Source organism: Lynx canadensis, chromosome B2 (assembly GCF_007474595.2).
Source record: "Lynx canadensis isolate LIC74 chromosome B2, mLynCan4.pri.v2, whole genome shotgun sequence".
NCBI lineage: Eukaryota > Metazoa > Chordata > Mammalia > Carnivora > Felidae > Lynx > Lynx canadensis.
The window spans coordinates 52,640,603-52,663,617 of NC_044307.1; the positions used below are offsets into that span (position 1 = coordinate 52,640,603).

The 23,015-nt window shown below is 37.6% G+C and overlaps 1 protein-coding gene and 1 non-coding gene across 2 annotated transcripts in view; one reads left to right on the forward strand and one right to left on the reverse strand.

The window, feature by feature from the left end:
• The window catches only part of FAM83B (family with sequence similarity 83 member B), a 71,909-nt gene that overhangs the window by 37,505 nt on the left and 11,389 nt on the right, over positions 1-23,015 (forward strand). Inside the window, exons 2-4 of the mRNA XM_032593343.1 lie at positions 19,541-19,621; positions 20,380-20,389; positions 20,486-20,609. Of these exons, the coding sequence (XP_032449234.1) occupies positions 19,541-19,621; positions 20,380-20,389; positions 20,486-20,609 (215 nt within the window). The remainder of the gene's footprint in view (positions 1-19,540; positions 19,622-20,379; positions 20,390-20,485; positions 20,610-23,015) is intronic.
• LOC115515155 lies at positions 16,752-16,876 on the reverse strand. Its single transcript, XR_003969207.1, has one exon. It is a non-coding gene; the product is annotated as a small nucleolar RNA SNORA51 (small nucleolar RNA).

The window sequence follows — 23,015 nt, forward strand, 5'->3', positions numbered from 1 at the left end:
GACAGAGAGAGTGAGACACACACACACACACCACACACACACACACACAGAATCCCAAGCAGGTTCCACACTACTGGTGCAGAGCCCACCTTGGGGGCCCAAACTCATGAAACCACAAGATCTCGACCTGAGCCAATGTCAAGAATTGGGCACTTAACTGACTGAGCGGCTCAGGCTCCCCAGAGTCACGTGTTTGTTTTGTTTGTCAAAAGAATGGCATTAAACAGATGTGATACTGAACCTATTATGAAAGAAAATCCACTACAGGGGTTAAAAAAATTACCATTACTTATTTAAGGTTCTCCTTTACCAAAATTTAGAGGAGAAAAAAATAAGTGGACTTGACACTTGCTACCTTGTTTGTAGACCAAATAGAGATCTTTGCCTTCTTGGGATTTCATGGAAAAAAAAAAAAATGCCTAGCAAATGCTGGCAAAGATGTTGGGAAAAGTATTCTACTAATAGAAGTTGTAGTCAGTGATTTCATTCATTTTCGTATTCCTTATTCCCTCGTTCCGTTTTTCCCCCTCCATTTCTTTACTAGAAATGAAGCAGTTTCTTTCATGTGCCATTCTATTTATACTTTTGCAGTACTGACTCTTTAAATAGGTGAGGTTCTTCCATTTTTAGAAATATTTATAACTATGGTCCTACCACAAAGAGAAGAGGTCCTTTAAGCATTCCGAAACCTGTCTTATTAAAATATCCTGTGAATTTTAGCATGGACCAGCATATCATTCGTTCTGATTCCTTGACTTTTTTTTTTCTTAATTTTTTTTTTTACATTTATTTATTTTTGAGAAACAGAGTGAGACAAAGCGTGAGCGGGGAGAGGTAGAGAGAGAAGGAGACACAGAATCTGAAGCAGGCTCCAGGCTCTGAGCAAGCGGTCAGCACAGAGCCTGATGCGGGGCTCGAACCCACGAACCGTGAGATCATGACCTGAGCCGAAGTCAGACGCTCAACTGACTGAGCCACCCAGGCACCCCCTGATTCCTTGACTTTTAATTTTTAAATTAATGAGATAGATTTTTCAAATAACCACTTTTCAAGCTATACTTTTTAAGAAAAAAAAATCTAGCTATAATTTTCATATCTCATGTAACTTAGGCATATATGGGAAATCATTCATAATGGGTTTATATACATCTGGAATGGAGCCTCTCAGACTAGGCTTCTGCCCCATGGTGGCTTTAGATATGGCTCTACATAAATTGTAGAGATAAAGTAGAATTAAATAATAGTTAATTCTGTGATAATAACATGGAGATTGTCAGAAGTTTTTAAACAAAATTCAGAACATACAGTACAGTTTTATTTCAAGAATGCAACTCTGCATCAAATTATACTTTCCCTCTTATTATCAATGAAGCATTTAATCACACAATTGGGATCAGGTTGGATTCTACCAAAAGAGATGGCCATGATGTCCTGGAGCCCCCTCAAGGATGCACACTTGCCCCTGATTCAGTCAGGACTGGGGTCATACGGCATAATATTAGAGTGCTGACTAGAAGAAAATTAGTTCTTGTCATAACTTCATCATTGTGTGATATTAAGTAAATATCTTAGTTTCTGTGGTCTTTACCTTTATGTCATGGGTGTCATTGGTGTGTGATGCTACTTCTCCAGCCCAACTCATAGGGTTGTTTTGAGAAATATGATTCTTATTAACACCTTCCACAGTGCAAATGTTATTATTCCCAATTTACTAAGACCCACATTTTTTTACATGCTTACCTGTGGCAATTACAATATACTTCAGGACATACTGTATTTGCAAAGCAGGCAGATAACCTTTAGAAAGCTTCTAGCTTTTTCATACAGGTGCACATACATAAAATATTGCCTACAAACCAAAGAGCAGTAAACATAGTAACAACAGCAGTCAACAGGCTCCACCCATATCCTTCCCAGAACTCCCTCAGTTTTAAATGAAAAGCACCATGAGTTTTTCTGAGACAGTGCTTTATTTGGAAAATCACAAGAATTTTGAGGAGTTCAAAAGAAGAAACGTAAATATTCATTTAAAATATTTGCTTGTTCACTATTTCAAAATAACTAGATGCTTTGGAGAAATGGTCGAAATTTAATAAATTTATTGAGTTCTATTGGTAAATTGATGGGGACACAAAAATTATTGAAGTTTACCTCCCACCCTCTGGTAGCTTATTACTTCCTTAAAAGTAGTTTAAGTAATCGACAGGGCTGAATGAAATAAATGCTATGCTAAAAGTATAAATAGCTTGTAGATGGAATATATGGAATTAGGGTGTGGTTAATTTAGGCTCAGGGAGTTGGCCAAGGCTTTGTGAAAGGGGCCTGCAAGTAGACTAAAGTTTGAAAGATAGGATTTTCATAGAGAAAAGGGGATGGGGATTTTAGACAAGAGAAACTGTACAACTGTAATATGAAAGATGGGGTGAGAAAATGGTCACAGAGGGGCACCTGGGTGGCTCAGTTGGTTAAGCATCTGACTTCGGCTCAGGTCCTGATCTCCTAGTTTGTAAGTTCAAGCCCCACTTTGGGCTCTGTGCTGACAGCTCAGAGCTTGGAACCTGCGTTGGTTTCTGTGTCTCCCTCTCTCTTCCCCCCCCCCCCCACTTGTGCTCTGTCTCTCTCTGTCTCTCAAAAATGAATAAACATTAAAAAAAAAAAACATGGTCATCAGAGGGGGATGCATGGAATACACAGTGACGTATGAAACTAAGAAGAAAAGTTAGATGGTGAATGCCATTGTAAAGAATTCACATTTGATTCTGTAAGTTATTTTCAAATAGTCTGAAATGCAGAATGGAATCTATGAAATTGGAAGCTTTCTCCTGAATCCCAGACCCCAAAAACTAGTAGCCTATAAGGGTTTGCACCTACTGTGTCATAGATTGCTGAAACTCGACGGACCTGAAACCAAGCTCGTTCTTTTCCAGCCTCCCATCTGCCTGGGTCTGTGATTGACAATAACAACTACTCAGTCACCCAATCCAGAAATCTGGAAGTTTTCCACAAGTATTGTCTCCTCATGTACCCTGCCATCCATTTGACTGTCATATGTTGTTTTTGTCACCTACTTCCTTAATATCTCTGAAATCTGGCTTCTGTTCTACATCTGCGAGCCTGTTCGCCTCTTGCTCCATGCTTGTCAGATCTCTTTTCCACCTTTCTCTGCCCTTTGGTTTTCAAAGGCTGTTGGAGTAGGCCACATCACCTGGGTCCTTGCTGCCTGCCTTCCTCTTGGGGGTTGGGTGCCCACTGGGAGATGCCAGCAGGAGAGTAAACACAGGACAGAGAAAAGTTCATTTTCTGTTTTGTTTTCTTTGTTTTGTTTTTTGCCTGGCACACTCCCTGCTTAAGTGCCAGGCTTCCGTCTCCCTTCTTGGTACCCTTAATTATGCCCACATTTCTGTAAATCGTCTTTTTATAAATTTTCAACATTAAAACTCTGAAGGAAATCTATTTTTCTGCCAGAACTCTGAAGATACAATCCTCTTTGCCAATTACTTTTCTGGACTTTTGCAGTGAAATTCTAACTGGTCCTTCTGTGTCCAGACTACATTCTTCACACTGCTTTGGAGAACTATCTTTTCTGAACATGTGATGTTATGACAGTTTGTATAATAGGATAATATTCTATAATGACCAATATACAGCATATGGCATTATGTGAATAACACGATCTCAATTTTGTAAAAAATGTGCATACTCCAGTATGAAAGGGAAATGCCATTGTCCCTGGAATAATTGCGAAAATATTGCTATTTTTCTTTATTTATTCTGTTTTTGGTTCATTTTGTTTTGTTTTGTAATTTTTACTCTGTGGATAGAATTAGACAAACTGTATTTGTATAATAGGCAAATATTGTATAACTTTTTTGATATTATAAAAATGTCGCTAACTGCTGGTATGTTTACTTTCTGATCCAGGTGCTAGAATTGAAAGAGATACCCCTAAATTTTACTTAGAAGGCTTGAGTTCAATTAAAAAAGGGCAAATCTAACATTAAGTCTAAAAAAACTGTGAGATGATCTTTTCACTGGATATATGAAGTAAAGTTGGGAGTCTTTTCTAGATCCTCATGAATTGTACTTTAACTCAAAACTAAATATGTTACTTAAAATGAAGGGAAAACCAAAGGGAGAGATCTCGAGATTGGGAAGCAAACCATAAGATACTTTTAATGATCCAGAACAAACTGAGGGTTGCAGGAGGGTGGGCGGGGAGATAGGCTAAATGGGTGATGGGTATTAAGGAGGGCAATTGTTGTGATGCACTGGGTGTATGTGATAATTCACTAAATTCTACTTCTGGAAACAATATTACACTATATATTTACTAAATAGAATTTAATTAAAGATTTGAAATTAAATAAATGAATAAATGAATGAATTAATGAATTAATTAAATGATGCATTCTTTCGGATATTTAAATCCCCAAGAGTATTTTGCATAACCCTTTTCTACACTCTTCTCAGAGGACAAAGTACTTTGGGTCCCTTATCAGTTGGCAGTCTTACTGCTGCATTTCATTAGCTTAACAATAAAAGCTTCAGGTTGGATTTCTTATTGAATTGCTCTACATTTTAATGATTTGGATAATTTTTTTCTTCTGCTCTGATTATCTGAATGTTTTAATACCTATCTGGTGTAAGTTTCTTTTGCCGTTTGATCTATTTCCAACAGTGAAGCCTCTCAAGAAACCTAAATTACAGGCATATTTAAAAAAAAAAAATATTTGCCCAAATTGAAACTCCAGTCTGATTTTTGTTAGAATGGAAGTACAAATTTGATGTATTATTCCAAGAGATATTTTGTATAGTTTCTCTGGTTTTTTGTCCTTATCTCATTTTGTTCCTCTTTAATCATTGACTTTCCTTTTTCCTCTATTTACAGCTTGACTGCTTGAGGATGTATTATATGGAACACATTTATTTTTTAAATGACATTTATATAGAATATCAATCAAAGGTGATATAAAGGCATGGAACTTTCTTAATTTTACAGATGAAAAACATGTGGGCTTAATGTAATGAAAATGGTTGGAATAAGTGTGATTATTTCTGCTTCTGATGGCAATCTCATTTTGATAAAACCTCAACTTTCAGATGCAAAATAATAAAACAGAAATGGATTTTATGTAGATATCTGACCAGTGTCTTCTAATGAACTACTTTAGGAAAACAAACAGATTATAATTTATAATTTTCTTAGAGAAAGTGAAGATATTCACAATGGGATTTTAATAATATTGTTGAAAACTTAAAAATAAAATAGCTGCTAATAAAATACAAAATCTGTGTCTTCTTACTAGAGCCCAACTAAAAACATTGGCTGTTTTGTGTCTCTGTACCATTTGTTTGTATAGAATGACTGCCATTAGGTGTTCAAAATGCTTAAGAAACGTGAAGTTTGTGGGAGAGGAATTACACAAGAAATGGTCCAAGTAATGTGGCTGAAGTTTTTCAAATGAGCTTGATGGTCTCCTGAAAATTATTGTCCATATCTGCTAGCTTTTAGAAACCCTGTTACCTATACCATAGGTATGCTATCTTGTAACTTTCAAGCTCAGTGAAAATTACACATTCACAGAAGTCATTATTGTGAAAATTACCCAATAGAAAAGAGGAGTAGTCGAATTAAATTATCAGGGGATGAAGTATAATTTGACTGTAGGGTAGAGACACTGGAATGATGCATGTATTAAATACAAAAGCCATCACAATTATTTCATGCCTTTAATGGAACTCCTTGATATTTAAGTTCTTATTCAAATAGAAATTACTAGAATAAATAGGATTTGTGGTATTTTTGCCATGAAGTAGGTTTGATTTTTTGTGTCCTGTGAATTAGTTGTTTGTAGTTGATATTAAAGGGAAATAGTGGGGCGCCTGGGGCGCAGCCGGTTAAGCGCCCGACTTCAGCCAGGTCACGATCTCGCGGTCCGTGAGTTCGAGCCCCGCGTCGGGCTCTGGGCTGATGGCCCAGAGCCTGGAGCCTGTTTCCGATTCTGTGTCTCCCTCTCTCTCTGCCCCTCCCCCGTTCATGCTCTGTCTCTCTCTAGTCCCAAAAATAAATAAACGTTGAAAAAAAAATAAAAAATAAAGGGAAATAGTTATGCCCAAATAAAGAATGTAGCCTTTTTTTTTTTTTAATTTTTTTTCAACGTTTATTTTATTTTTGGGAATAGAGAGAGACAGAGCATGAACGGGGGAGGGGCAAGAGAGAGGGAGACACAGAATCGGAAACAGGCTCCAGGCTCTGGGCCATCAGCCCAGAGCCCGACGCGGGGCTCGAACTCACGGACCGCGAGATCGTGACCTGGCTGAAGTCGGACGCTTAACCGACTGCGCCACCCAGGCGCCCCAAGAATGTAGCCTTTTATTTTTTTAAATTTTTTTTTCAACGTTTATTTATTTTTGGGACAGAGAGAGACAGAGCATGAACGGAGGAGGGGCAGAGAGAGAGGGAGACACAGAATTGGAAACAGGCTCCAGGCTCTGAGCCATCAGCCCAGAGCCTGACGCGGGGCTCGAACTCACGGACCGCGAGATCGTGACCTGGCTGAAGTCGGACGCTTAACCGACTGCGCCACCCAGGCGCCCCAAGAATGTAGCCTTTTAAAGCAGGAATAGAAAGTTTTGTGGTAGTTGTTTTAATTATTCAGGAATAATTTGGTTAAGGCCAATATTATTAATTAAGAGAACAATGAATTGAGAAATGTGAAACACTCTACTCTTCTTGTTAAATTAGGAACTATGAAGTTCTGCTCAAATACAATAAAATGTCTATTCTTCAAGCTGTGTTATCACCAACATTTTTTCTTAATAATAGAACTATTTAATGATCCTTTGCCATGTGTGTATGATGCTTACCATCCTTTATCATGGGCCACTGACCAACAACTTGATATACATCATCTTAATTTCCCCAACAATCCCTACAGGATAGGAGTTATTTATTTGATTTGATAGATGAGAAATTTGAGGCTTACATTAACTTTTCTCTCTGGAGTTTACCCCTAGAAAGTGGCTGATCCCAGACTCAAATAGATATGTAGGGACAGACATTTGTAGAAGAAAAGGAAAACTCTAAAAGTGACTTAGGAGAATGAGTACAAAAGTAAATGGAAAATTTAGCATGGGTGACATGAGCTAAGAAGATAAACATAAAAAAAAGAAGAGAGAGAGGTGATAAGATGGATCCAGTCAAAGTCTAGATAGTTTCATGATTGCTTATCTTGTTAGGGAAGTTTTCAAACATACATGAAAGAGAAAACAATATAATGTAACTTCTTGTGCCCACCACTCTGTTTCAGTAATTATCAACTTGCTGTCAATTTTGCCTCTTCCATATTTGCCACTGCTGCTGAATTAAGTTAAAAATAAATTCACATACAATGTCTATAATTGTTTCAGTTTCATTCTCTAAAACATAAGGGCTTTTTTAAAAAACTACATTATCAAACCTAAAAAAATCATTAATTTTATTAAATTTCCATTGCGTATCGGGACGCCTGGGTGGCTCAGTTGGTTAAGCATCCGACTTCAGCTCATGTCATGATCTCACGGTCTGTGGGTTTGAGCCCCACATCAGGCTCTATGCTGATTGTGCAGAGCCTGGAGCCTGCTTCGGATTCTGTGTCTCCCTCTCTGTCTCTGCCCCTCCCCTACTTTCTCTCCCTCTCTCTCTCTCTCAAAAAGTAAATAGACATTAAAAAGTTTTTTTTTTTAAATATCCAGTCAATATTAAACTTTCCCTGTTCATTACATAAATGTCTTTGATAGTTGTTGAAAATTGCTGGGAAATTTATCTAAAACTTGGTAAAATGTCAATGAGAAGTGTATTTTTTTATTTTAATTTTTTTATCACAGTTGGTCTCTCACTTTACACTGCGGACTCTTTTCATGTCCCTTTAACTTCTTATGGGATTCCTGACACCAGCTCTTTTTCATTCCTGTGCAAGCCCATGGTCTAAGCTCTTCCTGGCCACACCTAAAGGAACACTTTACCTGCAACCGAGAAGTATTTGTTGTTTCTTTCAGTTACCACCCGTTTTCTGTTCCCTGTGGTCTTAGCACTTTCGTATAACCTAATTCAAAGGCAGACTTTTCTTCCTGTGCTGACCTCATGCCATTCTAACACCACTGAGATCTTACACCATCAGCCAAGTCACCTCTTTCCTATTTTATTCTTTTGGTGTCCACCCAGCTTTTCAAGTTTGCCTAATGCTGAAGTTTCAATGGTTAAAAAAAAAATTATAAAAAGAACAAAGCATGGATGAGTGGGTGGGTGGATGGATGAGTAGACGGACAGATTGGTGAATGGATCGATAGGTAGGTAGAGAAGTCAAAGAATACAACTTTTTAGCACATTGTCACATCGTATGGGCTTTCCTTACATACAAAAATGAAACACTACTTTTGAATTTTGAGTTTTCTTATAATGGTGCAATAATTATGCATTTAATTTAGGTCTCTTATCCCTAGTGATCCCTGGCTAGCTGCTCTGTGTTGTGTTCCTGAAGCCCTCAGCCACTGAGTCTTGTCAAAACATCCTTTGCAAATTTACCTCCACCCCTAATTTTTATTCCTGCTTCACCATCCACATTGGGATCCTATACGTTTATGCTGCATTAGGATTGAAACCCCCTAACTCCTCTACCTGCAGGTGGGTGTTCCAGTTTCTAACTCGTCCCATATGTACCAACATATTAATCTTCTCAAGTATTGTTTTGATCACATCATTCTTTGGTTATAAAGCTTTAACTGTTAACCCTTGTGCCTTATGGAATCTGTGATTGGATGGGCTTTCAAGGACTTCCCCTGCATTCTGGGCCAAATTGGCCATTCTAGTCTTGCTAGCCTTATGGCTAACTCCTCAGCAGATTTCCATGTCTCAGCAGAATTGGATCACTAGCTGTTCCCACTAGTGCTGCCTTGCCTCTGAGCCTCCCTTATGATTCAGCTCCCATTACCGAAACCCTTCCTCCTCTTGAGGCACAGTTCTTTAAAGTTCCTAACACACCTTGATTTTTACTGTTTCTTCCCTCTTCTCTTTCTGACTTCAGTGCCCTTCACTCCTTTCTTCATAACAGACACCCCTTTATATTGCAGAAATTCACATACACACCATTTCAAGCACATGGATGATTCTGTTTCAGAATAAAAAAGACCTCCCAGGAGTCTCAGGAAAGAAGTTAACTTTAGTCAACTTAACAAGACCTAAATTCTGGACCTTAGACTTAAGAGCCTCATCCATTTCTTTAAAGTGACATTCTTTTGGGGGGGGGAGGGGGCCTGGCTGGCTCAATCGGTTGAGCATCTGACTCTTGAGTTCTGCTCAGGTCATGATCTCGGGTTCATGGAATCAAGTCCCACACCAGGCTCCACACTGAGCATGGAGTCTGCTTAAGATTCTCTGTCCTTCTGCCCCTCTCCCCTGCTCATGCACTCTCTCCCTATAATAAAATGAAATAAATAAATTTATTTTAACCTAAGTTTTGAATAATGATGTCTGACATCAGATTGCCATTTTAACAATACCATTCTAAGGGCTCACTGTCCTAACAGATTTTAGTTACCTAGTTGTCTCATTCTCCCCCTGTGGCATTATGCATAGTAAGCCCTCATATACTTGAAGGTCACAAAATTGGAATAAAAGGAACTTGTCACATGACATTTAAAATGCATCTGGCTCAGATGCCATTATTAAACTAACTCTACTTGGCCAATAGTACAGAAAGGTCAAGTTCATGCCTTCGGTCATTCCCCTGTCCTTCTGGACAATACTTAAATGAACGTGGGCAGTATTTATCTCTGTGACTCTGATTCCACAATTTACCAACCAACTGCCATTTTCTTCTGTTGAAGCATCTACTCTTGTTTATGTTACTGTCATTTATCTAGATTCATTGGCTGTAGTCATATTTCAGACCTCAGTCTCTCTGCTAACAGATGCTGGAGTGGTGCTTTGATCCACTCTTTAATGACATTTAATTCTTAGAAGGTAGTCTCATTCCTTTATTTAACAAGATCTAAGGAGACACCTCACTCATCTAGGCTCCAGGTACCAATGACATACAATTCTTAGTTAGAAGGAATTGTTCCCTTATAGTAGTTTGGTCATAATTTTATTATGGCAGATAACACATTGATAGTTCTACAGATGAATCTCTTATAAAATGGTGCCCTTCTTGAGAGCAGACACCATGTAGCTACTTCATCCCCACAAAAGTTAATTAAACACCTGATCTGTTTCAGTTATACCTACCTTGGAGCTAGTTAACAAAGTAAATATACTCAAGGTTTTGGAGTTAATTACAGAAAGACCTAACTAACCCAATAATTATAGAATACTTAGAATAATTAAATATGTTTTAGTCTAAATAGATGTTTTACTTAAAATTACAGTTTTTATAAGACTATAAGTTAATTTTTTAAGAATTTTCCACTCCTGGGGCACCTGGGTGGCTCAGTCGGTTTGGCGTTTGACTCTTGGTTTTGGCTCAGGTCATGATCTCATGGCTTCGTGGGTTCGAACCCTGCATTGGGCTCTGCGCTGACAGGGTGGAACCTGCTTGGGATTCTGTCTTCCTCTCTCTGTCTCCCTCTGTCTGTCTCTCTCTCTCTCTGCCCATACCTGACTCATTCTTTCTTTCTCTCTCTCAAAAATAAACATTAAAAAAAAAATCCTTTTGACAGATGGAGTTGGGTTTTGGACCAAGTCGGGGGGATTATAACTGTTGCTGGTTGAATGGAACCAGCCTTGGCGCTGTCTCCCCCTTGTCTCAGCTCCCAGTGTCATTACTGGGGGGAGCTTCTGCTTAGGCTTTGTCAAGCGGACTGTTATTGTGGTCATATAGGCTTGGAAGCCCTGGGCTCTTTTTCCCCACCATCATCAACTCTCCAACACCTCAGCTCTGGGAGCTCATGCGAGGAGACCCTTGCCAGGCCAGATTTCAGGAAGAATCACTTTAGGGAAAGTACTAGGGAAATGAGAATATGTAAGAGGACTTAACTGAAATCAGAGAAAGGAGTATGGCTCTTCTTTGTACTTGCTTTCAGGCTGGTTAGGCCTGCTTCTAATTCTTTTTTCTTTCTGATTTCTTGAGGTATTAGGGTAAAAGCTATTTTAAAAAGCAAAGATGCCTATGGGGCGCCTGGGTGGCTCAGTCAGTTAAACATCCGACTTTGGCTCAGGTCATGATCTCACGGTTTGTGGGTTCGAGCCCCACATCGGGCACTGTGCTGACAGCTCAGAGCCTGGAGCCTGCTTTGGATTCTGTGTCCCCTCTCTCTGCCCCTCCCCCACTCATGCTCTGTCTCTCTCTGTCTCAAAAATAAATAAACGTTAAAAAAAAAAAAAAACAAAGATGCCTACTTGCACAGAGCTGATAGAAGGCTTTGCTAAAATTATCATTTCTGTAGCTGTCTCAGTGCATCCCGACTACATAAAAATACCCCAGACAGGGTAGGTTAAGTAGCAGATGTGTATTTCTCACAGTTCTGGAGTCCAAGATCGAAATGCTGGCCAATTCAGTGTCTGCTGGGGTCTCCCTTCTTGGTTTATAGCAACTGTCTTCCCACCGTCCTGACATGGTTGTAGGTACAAGGAGCTCTCCCGGGGTCTTTGTGATAAAGTCACCCTACCCATTCACAAGGGCTCTGCCCTCGTGACCCAGTTACCTCCCAATGTCTCTATCTCCAAATGCCATCACACAGGGAATTAGGATTTCAACAAACGAATTTTGGGAGAACACAGACACATTCTTTAACGGTGTAAGAAGTATTTTCAATCGTATAATACAACGTAAAAAATGTAGGAAATAATTTTTGCAATGTCTGTTTGGAGTTGTCACACATGTATACTAGTTCTATAAATTTATGTTGCAGCCATAATATGACCCAAACATTCCCCCAGGGGTTGAGTAATTGGGAGTAAATCAACAGTTGTTGAAATATAGAATTTTAGAACTTAGTAAAATGCAAGATCTTCTCTGGTGTATTTAATGTATGATAGACATCAGTGAGATTCAGAATCATTTCAGTGACTTCCCTAAGGTATATTAAGATAGACCAAGCAAATGATATATTAATAACAGTTATTAGTATAGATACTTAAATACCTGCATTCATAATGTAGGCATTCAATGTAAGCTGTAACTTACTAAACAATAGTATACTGTGCACCATATATGAAATTTTACACAAAATGAACATTTTTACTTAGGCTGCAAGGTAAGGGCCAAAAGCACTTATTCTTTTTTTTTTTTTTTTTTTTTTTTAACGTTTATTTATTTTTGAGACAGACAGAGACAGAGCATGAACGGGGAAGGGGCAGAGAGGAGGGAGACACAGAATTGGAAGCAGGCTCCAGGCTCTGAGCCATCAGCTCAGAGCCCGCCGCGGGGCTCGAACTCACGGACCGCGAGATCGTGACCTGGCTGAAAGTCGGACGCTTAACCGACTGAGCCACCCAGGCGCTCCCCAAAAGCACTTATTCTTAATATCAGCCTCTCTTTCCTCTGAAATCCACTTAGCTCATTGCTTTTGATATTACAGACTCAAAAAATATAATTCCCTAAGTGATCATTACTCTTGATTTCTATTACTCAATTCAAAGTTTCTAATTGTGTTGAATTTTATTAAAATATAGCTATTATAGAACTCCATAATTTATTATTTTTTTTTTAAATTTGAACTCCTTATTAGCTTTTCTTCTGTTAGAAAATAGAAATCCTCCTGTATCTATGCAGGCAATTACCAAGGAAGTCTGAACCCTTTCAAATGGTGCTTAGTATTTTGAAGCATAAAAGGCATGATACTCAATTTTTCAATTTTGAGGATGATAATGACAGTTCTGTGACTACAGAACATTAACTCAAGGTATACTTACATTTCATGAAGTATCTAGGTCATATTAGAACATATTGCTAATAGCTTTCTTTCCTAATGGTTACAATGAAAAAATAAGATGGGGCTCAAAATTAACATTTAAAGATTGTGAAACACGTTTCTAGGGAAGTGCAAGTATTGAACATTAACATTGTGATAAACATTCTCTATCAGATCTGTCTAGAATTTTCAGTTCTTTTCATCCTATCGCTAAGTTCTGCCTTACCTTTATTTTTTGGCATTTTAGTGCATTTTAGAGATATGAGCATTACACTAAGAATAATGACTTCATAATCTCCAGTCAATATCACTCAGTGGAATTTAGATATTTCAATATGAATATTGCTATCAGACTCATTTTCTCAAGACGTTATTTTGATCAGATATTTAATTTTTCAGGATTTAAATTGCACTCCATATCAAATCTAAACAGTGTCAGATTTACAAGACCTTTTATAACCTATATAATCCTAACTAAATTTATTCCATATCCATAAATAATGACCTTTGTGTTTAACTTTAGGCTAATTCAATAAACATTAAAAAAATATTACTATCATTTTCATTCTAATCTTTGCCTCTTTGTCTTTGCAGTGCTGGTCTTCCAGGTTGGATGGCTAAAATAATCTTTACGTTTTTTATTGATTGATTGAGACTTGGGGAGGGGTAGAGGGACTGGGAGAGAGAATCTTAAGCAGGCCTCCACACTCAGCAAAGACCCCAAGGCAGGCCTTGATCTCACGGTGGAACTGTGGGATTACTACCTGAGCTGAAATGGGTCAAACGCTCAACCGACTAAGCCACCTAGGCACCCCTTACTCATATGTAAGGCTTATCCATGAAGCTCTGTTAGTCTGTTTCCTTCTGCCCTGTACCCACCCCTAACAACCATGTACATATGGAGCATTTGTTTTTCTTCCTCTGAATTACTCTTACAGTGTATTACTTAATTGATTATATAATCTCCTGAGTGGCCTTAAATTGTGTCGTGATTATGAACTTATGAGAAATTTAGTGTCAGTGTTTATGTTAAGTTCATTCAGTGTGACCTCCAGTGTCTGGGTCACTTGAGAGAATTTGCTACTGTGAGAAAGGTTAAGTGCAAACCAACCATTCTTGAGTCAGGTTCTCAAGCTACTAAAAGATGTGAAGTGTCACTCATATTTTTTTTTTTTAACTTTATCATTTTTGAGAGACAGAGACAGAGTGCATGCAGGGGAGGGGCAGAGAAAGAGGGAGACACAGAATCTGAAGCAGGCTCCAGGTTCCAAACTGTCAGTACAGACCCGAATGCATGGCTCTAACCCATGAACTGCAATGTGAGATCATGACCCTGAGCTGAATGAAGTCAGACGCTTAACCAGCTGAGCCACCCAGGTGCCCCTTCACTCAAATCTTAACAATGACCCAGGATTTCTTTCTAAAAATGTTCTAAGTCTCATGTGGCTGATGAATGCATTTATTTGTTTACTTTTTCAGTAAGAATAAAACAGGAAATAGTGAAGAAGCAAAAGGAGAATTTAAATAGTATATAATATCACAGTGGTTTAATAAATACCATTAATGTGACTGACTGGTTTCTTTATTGACTTTAAAAAGTCAATTGATGTACCTTTTGAAAAGCCTTATACTAATCAGGTATATAATATTCTTTCATTGTATATAGTCATTTCTACAGCATGATGTGATTTAGGTAACTAACTGGGAATTTAATACTTTCAGATCAGGTTTGGCATACTTCCTTTGTAATTATTATCCCTTTCCAGGAATATACCCACCATAAAAAAAAAAAAATGAGCTACATTTTATTTTGCCTTTCTTGGCACAGCTGAAATTTTCTGTAGACTTTTTATAATTTTCCATCTAGTGAGGGTGCAGGAAACCAGAAGTCCTGATAAGCTACCTGACCTCAGTTGACATCAGATAAGCTTGTCAAAGATGTGTAATCTAGTTTCTGATCCTGATCGAGTGTAATATCTGTCACACAAGAGAGACTATAATTTGTTCTACATTTAGTATGCTAGAATCATCCATTGGCTGACTGACTTCAATTACTTTTTGCAAACAGAAACCTTTATTTATCATGGTAATGTGTTTTGTTCATTTCCAAGTCTTAATTAATTTGTTACATGGGACTCTATCAAATAAAAGATAAATTCTTTAGATGTGCTGATTAATTTCTTAAACAATACCATGTTGCATAATAGTATTTCCTTATTTAAGAAAATTCCTCTCTTTAAAAAAATGACTGTTCTATACATGTATTTTTAGAATTTATTATGTAAAATAAGTTATAATATGGACATTTTATTTTCCTTATGTCAATGTTCTACATCATCATACCACTTGTTATTGCATAGTAAATGCATTAATTAATTGATGTGATTTAAAGGTTTTTCACATATTTAATTTTATAAAGAATATGCACAAGACATGAATGAGGTGTTATCACTATCTGTTTCCTTCTTCTGGCACCTCCTACCATTCATAAATAAGAAAGGGGGTCGTGTGAGGCTACCTTAAATGATTGAGATTGTTCTTCCTAGAAAAAATATCTGATTGAGTATGTTTCACAGGTAGTTTGAAGAATATCATCAACTTGTGTTATTTGGGTGCGGTCCAGTATTTTGTTATAACACTGTATTAGAGTAAATAAAAACAAGTTTACATATTATCCGTGGTTTTCCTTCATCTTCTAACATATTCACAATGGTCCGTGACATTATTCCGACTCTTGTTGCCATGTGTGTCCTTCCATTCCTTCTCATTTCTTGACATGTTTTGTTCCTTGGTCTCCCATCACTCTTTTCAATACTATTCCTGTCTCAACTGTATATTAAGAGATCCTTCTAAAGACCAGTTCCTTGCCTCCCATGATCTTGTCCTACCTATACATCAGCCATTGACTCCCAGCCATATCCTTGATAATAGCATAGCCTTAATGAAGCTCCTTATAACCTAATTCAGGTATCCCCCATCTGACTATCACTTCTACATATATTTCTGCCTTATTCCCTCTGGTACCTACTAGTATCTAATATTCCTTTATTTATTTCTTTTTCTAAACTGTATGCTATGGAAGCTTCCAAAAATAGAAAGTTGTATATAGAACCCTCATGTACTATCAGCCACTTTCAACAATTATCAATTTATTGCCAATTTTGTCTCATCTACTGTAATGTGAAGTAAATAAAGGTAACATTTCATGTTTATATTAATAACTATATTTTAGATAATACATGTTTATCTTTTTTATTATATTACTATCAACATGAAAAAAACAATAATTTTTTAATAGTTAACTGGTCTTTTTTTAATTTAAAAAAAATTTTTTTACATTTATTATTATTCAGAGACAGAGTACGACACAGCATGAGCATGGGAGGGGCAGAGAGAGGACGAGACACAGAATTTGAAGGAGGCTTCAGGCCTCTGAGCTGTCAGCACAGAGCCCGACGCAGGTCTCGAACCCACCAACTGCAAGATCATGACCTGAGCTGAAGTCGGACATCCAACCGACTGAGCCACCCAGGCGCCCCAATAGTTTTTAACCCAGCCAGACTTCATATTCATTGATCCCACCGCCATTTTACTGCCTGTCACATCCATGACATCCTTTTTCCTCTGTCTAGTTTATTTGTTTATTTTTTTATTTTATTTTGAGAGAGAACAAACAGGGGCAGAGAGAGAGGGAGAGGGAGAGTCCCATTATAATCTAATCTCCTTATGCTCTCATGGCCACAAATACATCCAAGGTTACATCAAACTTTTAGCCTGCTCCATGTTTGTATCCCTGCGGCTGACTAAAGTTGGAGAGTAACTGACAACTACATTGACTATTCTCATTTTATTTACTTATTCTTCCATGCCCTCCCATTCGTAGTACAGACCAGGCAAAGGGCCTGGGCTGTGGTGTAGATGGGTGGATTTTACTCCTTTCTGTGCAGCCAGTATAAGAATACAGCCTGGGGGTAAGCACCATGAGGCTGACTGTTCTCGTTTGAAATTTATGGTGGAGTCCTTTATTACTGCCCTGTAATTAAACTGTATTTCTGTGGTCTACTCTCTTTCCTACCATCCTATTTAATACCCCTTTCTTGATCTTTTAACATGTCTTCCATAATCTAGGGGGTTCTTAGTTGCAGATCTTGCTTCCCAGTTCACGGGAAAAATTGGAAGCATTCACAAGAAGATCTTTCATAGCACCATTACCACACCTGCCTTTCCACCAGCATCTGCACCCTCATAGTTGGTTTTCTGTCTTGATGGTATGGATGATCTTTTACTGGTCTTTATTCTCTGTGCTCTGATTACTTTATGTTTACATTAGATTCTTTTATTACCTACTCAAGACATTGTTCCAGCAATTCTTTTCCTTCCCCACCCATCTCCCACCATCTCTTGCATCATGAATTTTCACTCTTCACTGGAGCATTTCATTAGCATACAGACATGCTATTATTTCTCTCACCCTAAAACAAAACAAAAAATTACAACTCCTCTTGACCCAGCTTTACCCATGGCTACCTCTTCATTTCTATGCTTCTTATTACAGCCAAATTACTCAAAAAGAGTTGCCCATACCTGCTATTTCCAGTATCTGTCTTCCATTCCCTCTTAAACCCCTTACAGTGAGGCTTTTGCTCTTACCACTCCACAAAAACTGAAGTGACCGTTGCTGGTTCCTTCCCCTTGTCTTAGGACTCAGTCCTTGGTCTCCCTTTCTATTTATCCAGTCTCCCTTGGTGACTTGGATTTAATTGTCATCTCTACACAACTGACACCCCATTGACATGTCTGGCCTAGACCTTCTCCAATTAGCATTCCACTTGGCCCCTCAAACTTAGCTAAAATTTAGTGTAGCTGGATTCTTCCTTCTCTCAGTTGATGACAACTTGGTCCTTTAGGTGGATGAGGCTAAACATTTTAGAGTCTCCCCTTTCCCCCCTTTCCTCTCCCATCCTATGCTCAATCCATTCAGAAATCATGTGGCTCAAAGGCCAGCATTAGGCCATTTGATGGTGATGTCACTGATGGTGACTAGGACAAGGACCATCCTTCTCCTAGCTGACATCACCCCTCACTTAAAATTGCTCCTTAGTTCTAGCTGGTCTGCCTGTTTCCACCCTAGTTCCTACCCTTAGGATCAACACAGTAGCCAGAAGAATCCTTTCAAACATAAATCAGATATATTACTACCTCAATTTGAAAGCTTCTAATAGCTTACAGTCTTATTCAGGACAGCATGCTGAAGGCTTTATAATACCTTCAAGGAATTGTGATTACTCTCCATTTTTCATTCCATTTCTGCTGTCCTACTTGCTGTTTCTTGAATATGCCAGGCAAGCTCCTGATGTTGGACCTTTGCACTGCTGGTACCCTCTGTCCTGGAACACTGTTTCTCAAGATATCCACGTTGATAACTACCTCAATTCCTTTTTATGTCTCTGCTCAAGGGACACTTCTCAAAGAGACTTACCCAGAAAGGCACAAACCCAACCTTCTCAATTTCCAGGGGCTCATGATCTCCCTTATTCTGTTTTTTTCCCCAATAAACTTATCATATGATAGCATATTACTGAATTTATCTATTATATTTATTGCTCCTGATTCTTCCCCCACCTAAAATGTAATCTTCACCAAGGGCAGGGATTTTGTGTTCTTCTCTAAGCGCGTAGAAGGTGGTCAGTCGAATGATTCCCCTTTTTTTTTTTCGGCATTATTTCACTCCCACTGCTTCTCAGAGTCAATAATGGTTCTCTTGCCAATAGTTAACTTGGACTGTCTCCATTTTAGGGGCCTGTTTTTAAAGAAATTTCTCTCTTTGTTCATCTTCTCAATCATACTGCCTTTGTGACCTTTTTTTTTTTTTTTTTTTCACTTATTCTGTCTGTTAAGCTTATTTTAGGCAAATGTATTTAATTTCTAGTCTTCAAATCCTATACCTTTTCTCAGCTTTGGCCCCTTCCTACCTAGTTCCATTTCTGTAAGATTTTTTTTTATGTTTATTTATTTTGAGAGAGAGAGCAAGCAGACGAAGGGCAGAGAGAGAGGGAGAAAGAGAATCCTAAGTAAGCTCCGTGCTGCCAGTGCAAAGCCCAGTGCAGGGTTTAATCACATGAACCATGAGATCATGACCTGAGCCAAAATCAAGAGTAGGATGCTCCAACTAACTGACCGAACCACCCAGGAGCCCCTGTAAGATTTTCTTTCTCTGTCCCAGTACTGCAAGACATTATTATTGACAGCTAGTTTCAGAGAGCTTGCTTTTCCCTAGAAATGCTTCCCACAAAAACATGTAACACTTGTTTCCACCTTCCATCTACTTGTCCCATCCCGCTACCCTACTTGCACCCTTGCAATCTGTAATTTGGATTCACCCTTTGCTCAGCATCTTACTAAACTGCAGATTTCCTTTTATTTAAAGCCAGTATGAAATTATTTTGTGCTACAAATCTGTATGTAGTCACTTGTTTATTTTCAATATATTTTTGTATCTTCTATTTTAGGAAGCTGCATACACATTTGTGTATACATTTATAAGTAATATGTGTTTCATTATTTTCTGTTTTATCTTATTGCTGGAAGCAAGCAATTTATAACCTTTCCCTATTGGGTATCTAAAATTGTTTTACCTTTTTATCTTTAATAGGTCATTGCTTTAGTGATGGATATATTCACAGATGTGGACATTTTCAAAGAAATAGTGGAGGCATCAACTCGAGGGATATCTGTATATATTCTTCTTGATGAGTCCAACCTTTAGTCATTTCCTAAATATGACTGAAAAACAGGGCTGTCAAGTTCAACGACTCAGGGTAAGAATTCCATGTTTGTTTTTTTCTTCAATTATTTTGTGTACCATTTTTATCTCAGTTGAATTTAAGGCAAGTTTAAGCTATATTATTCCAAATATATCTGTATATAATATGTATCTATGTCTACATATATGTAACACACACAGAAATATATTTAAGATAGCATAATGATTAATCGCAGAAGGGTATGCTTGTACTTTTTGAAATGTGACTGAAACCACACATTCTCATGATGGTGTATAAGATACTTTTCTTGATGATGGAGCACTTAAGTTTCTGAGTTAACTTTGGTCAGTCATAATGAGTGCTTCAGTTTCTCCATGCATATAACCTTGAAACCACTGACTCAAGTGATTCTTTCATTCAGATGTTACTTATCACAATCATTAGGCATAGTGTTTTCAGTTACATTTGGCTTCTTGAAAAAAAGTGTGGATTTTCATTGTAGTTATTGTGGAATCATGCCACTATAACCTGAAAGGCTGTCTTACAATAGGATCCTAGGTGGTTTATAAAACCGCTCTGTATAAATGTAACATAATGCCTCCTGTTTATGTTATGCTAAGATACATCTATATTTTTTTAGTGACTTTTTCTTAGGTGTTTTTTTGGGGGGTGATGTTTTAAAATGTGCTTTTACTATTTTTTGTTGTTATGTGTTTTTTACAAAAAGATTATTTCAAGTATACTTTTTTGGTACTAAGATTTTATATTGACATATATTTCACATTCAAAATATCTCTTTTCTAGTTATAACTTTATATTACATGTAATTCTAGAATATCGAGTGCGGACAGTAAAAGGCCAAGATTATCTCTCAAAAACAGGAGCAAAATTTCATGGAAAATTAGAACAGAAGTTTTTGTTAATTGACTGCCAGAAAGTTATGTATGGTTCTTACAGGTAAGATCATTGTGTTTACCTCCAGCATCATTAATCATTTATAGAATTTATTAGTTTCAAATATTAATGTAATCTGTTTAGATATTTCTTAGAAATAAAAAAGAACCTTTGCATGGAAGCTTGGAGACTTGGGTTTCAGTTCTGGCTGTACCCTCTAAAGAACATTAAGACATTGGGGAAGTCATACAACTTCCTCGTTGCTCCAAGTTCTTCATCCCCAAATTGAGATGGGTAACAAACATTTCAGGTTCCCTATAGTTCTCTAATGCCAAAAGTTTTTGTTCCTTATGAAAATCATTGCAGTATGAGCTTAATAATAACATTTGTTCATAAAAATAGAAGCTCTTTATTGCTTTGAAGAACCTGTCAGATTATTTTTATTTTAGTATATTAGAATCTGATAGTCAGTCATGTAGTCACTATGTATAGTACTACCCAAAACGCATTTCAGAGTCTGGCTGTTAAAAATGCCATAATAGACACTAGACAAGGTTACACAGGTTACTATTATCGGCATCATTCAAGGTCCCCATTGGGAGAATACCTCCTCCATTCCTCAGTTCCGGCTTGTCTCTTCTACATATGTCATCCCCAGTCCTTACCACTTATCTACAAAGCAGTTGTTTGCATCTACATGTATCAGTGATGAAACTGAAGTTCCAGAAGGTTAAGTGACTTGTCAAAACCCCACAGCTAAAGGCCAACAGCAGTCCAGGGCTGGCAGCCCAGTCCAGGCTCTGCTTGTTCCAGAGTAAAAGTGCTGCCCTAATACTCTCACAAATTCCGGGCATCAGTCCTGAATGGGATGTACAATCAGATTGTATCAACAGGCAGATTAAAATACCAACAGCACATGTGAACTTCTAGGTCACCAGGGCAGCACAGACTCCCAAGGAGCCAGGAGAACTGTGGGGGGTAAACAGGGCAGTGCGAGGGGAAACTTTTGCTTCTTTCCCTTAATAATTTAAAAAGTCCACAAGAAGGAGCCAGTATGTTGATGTGATTGGCCATGGGCAAGTTGTTTAACTTGGTTCCACTTAGGTTTGCTCCGCTGTAAAGGATAATCCTCGAGCCTATCTCACCTTCTTGTCGTGAGAATTAAATGAGTTAATGCATCCGTAACCCCTAAAGTCAGCTATTATTTTAGGTATATTTTAGCCACTACTACCTGGTAACTTTCCCTTTAAGCTCAGAGACCTTTTTTGAAAGTGCTGTTTGTAGTTCTAAAGGAAAACTTGTTAAGAGCAGAAATTACAACCAGTGCTTGAAATTAATGAGTCCCTTTAAAGACTCATTATATGTGTATGTATTTGTTCAGACCCACTTGGTTTTACAGGGTTTTTAATTGAAATTTTAATTAAAATTAGGAGTTCGCTTGACTTCTAGAATGGTATTTATTAATCTCACCATAATGAATGCTTTCTGTCTTTATTATTTAACTTGACTTTTAAGATTACCTTGAACAATAAATTCACCTTAACTTTGTTTTGCTACCACTAGGCATTAATAGGTGCTGTATATTGAGATGACAATGGCTAAACTACTTTCGAATTGATATTGGGAAAAGCAAACAAACCACAGGAACAAAAACCCTTTATCTTTCTATGTACATCATAAGCCAGAGGCAGAATTTAAGTTACTATTTATGGAAGTGAGGATCGAATGCCTAGTACTACAGATGATAAAAATTCACCCAAACTCTTATCTAACAACTCTACTTTCCTTATTAGTCCATGTTAATTTTAAATACACTTCTTGAAAAAAATATGGTTATCAGCCCTTTTTTTTTTTTTTTTTTTTTTTCTTTTCTTCTTTCTACTAATTATCTTGGACCTTTCCTGTTAACAGTATTCTAACAGGATCTGGTGGAATAATTATGAACCAGTCTTCATAGAAACTGGTTAAAAATTTATTTTTGGTGAAAACCAGTCTTTGTCTCATATTCCAATATCACCATCATTTTCCTTATAGCCCAAATCAAAATGCCACTGTCTTTAGTTCAAAATTCTTTGCCATAAAACGTCTTTCTATTCTAAACTGCAAGCATTTATTTCCAGAGAGGCCTGATGTCAGCACTAACCACAGTCACACATTGTGTGACGGTTCAATCATTGTGATGACAGTTTTATCACAAAAACAGGACAAGTGTTTTGGTCTCTCATGATACTAACATTGATGAGATAAAACACATATACTTTTTATCAATGTGTGCAAATTGAATTGTGAATTGGATGCCCTTGCTTGAAATTGTCGTATGAAATCTGGAACATATTTAGTAAAGTAATGTCTACGAATTTGACTGGGAGAGAATTTTATAAGCATTTTTTTAAATGTTGCTGTCTCTATAAAAGCTACTTTCACAAGACAAGTTTCACCGAAGTTGTTGGCTTCCAGGTGCCATCTCTG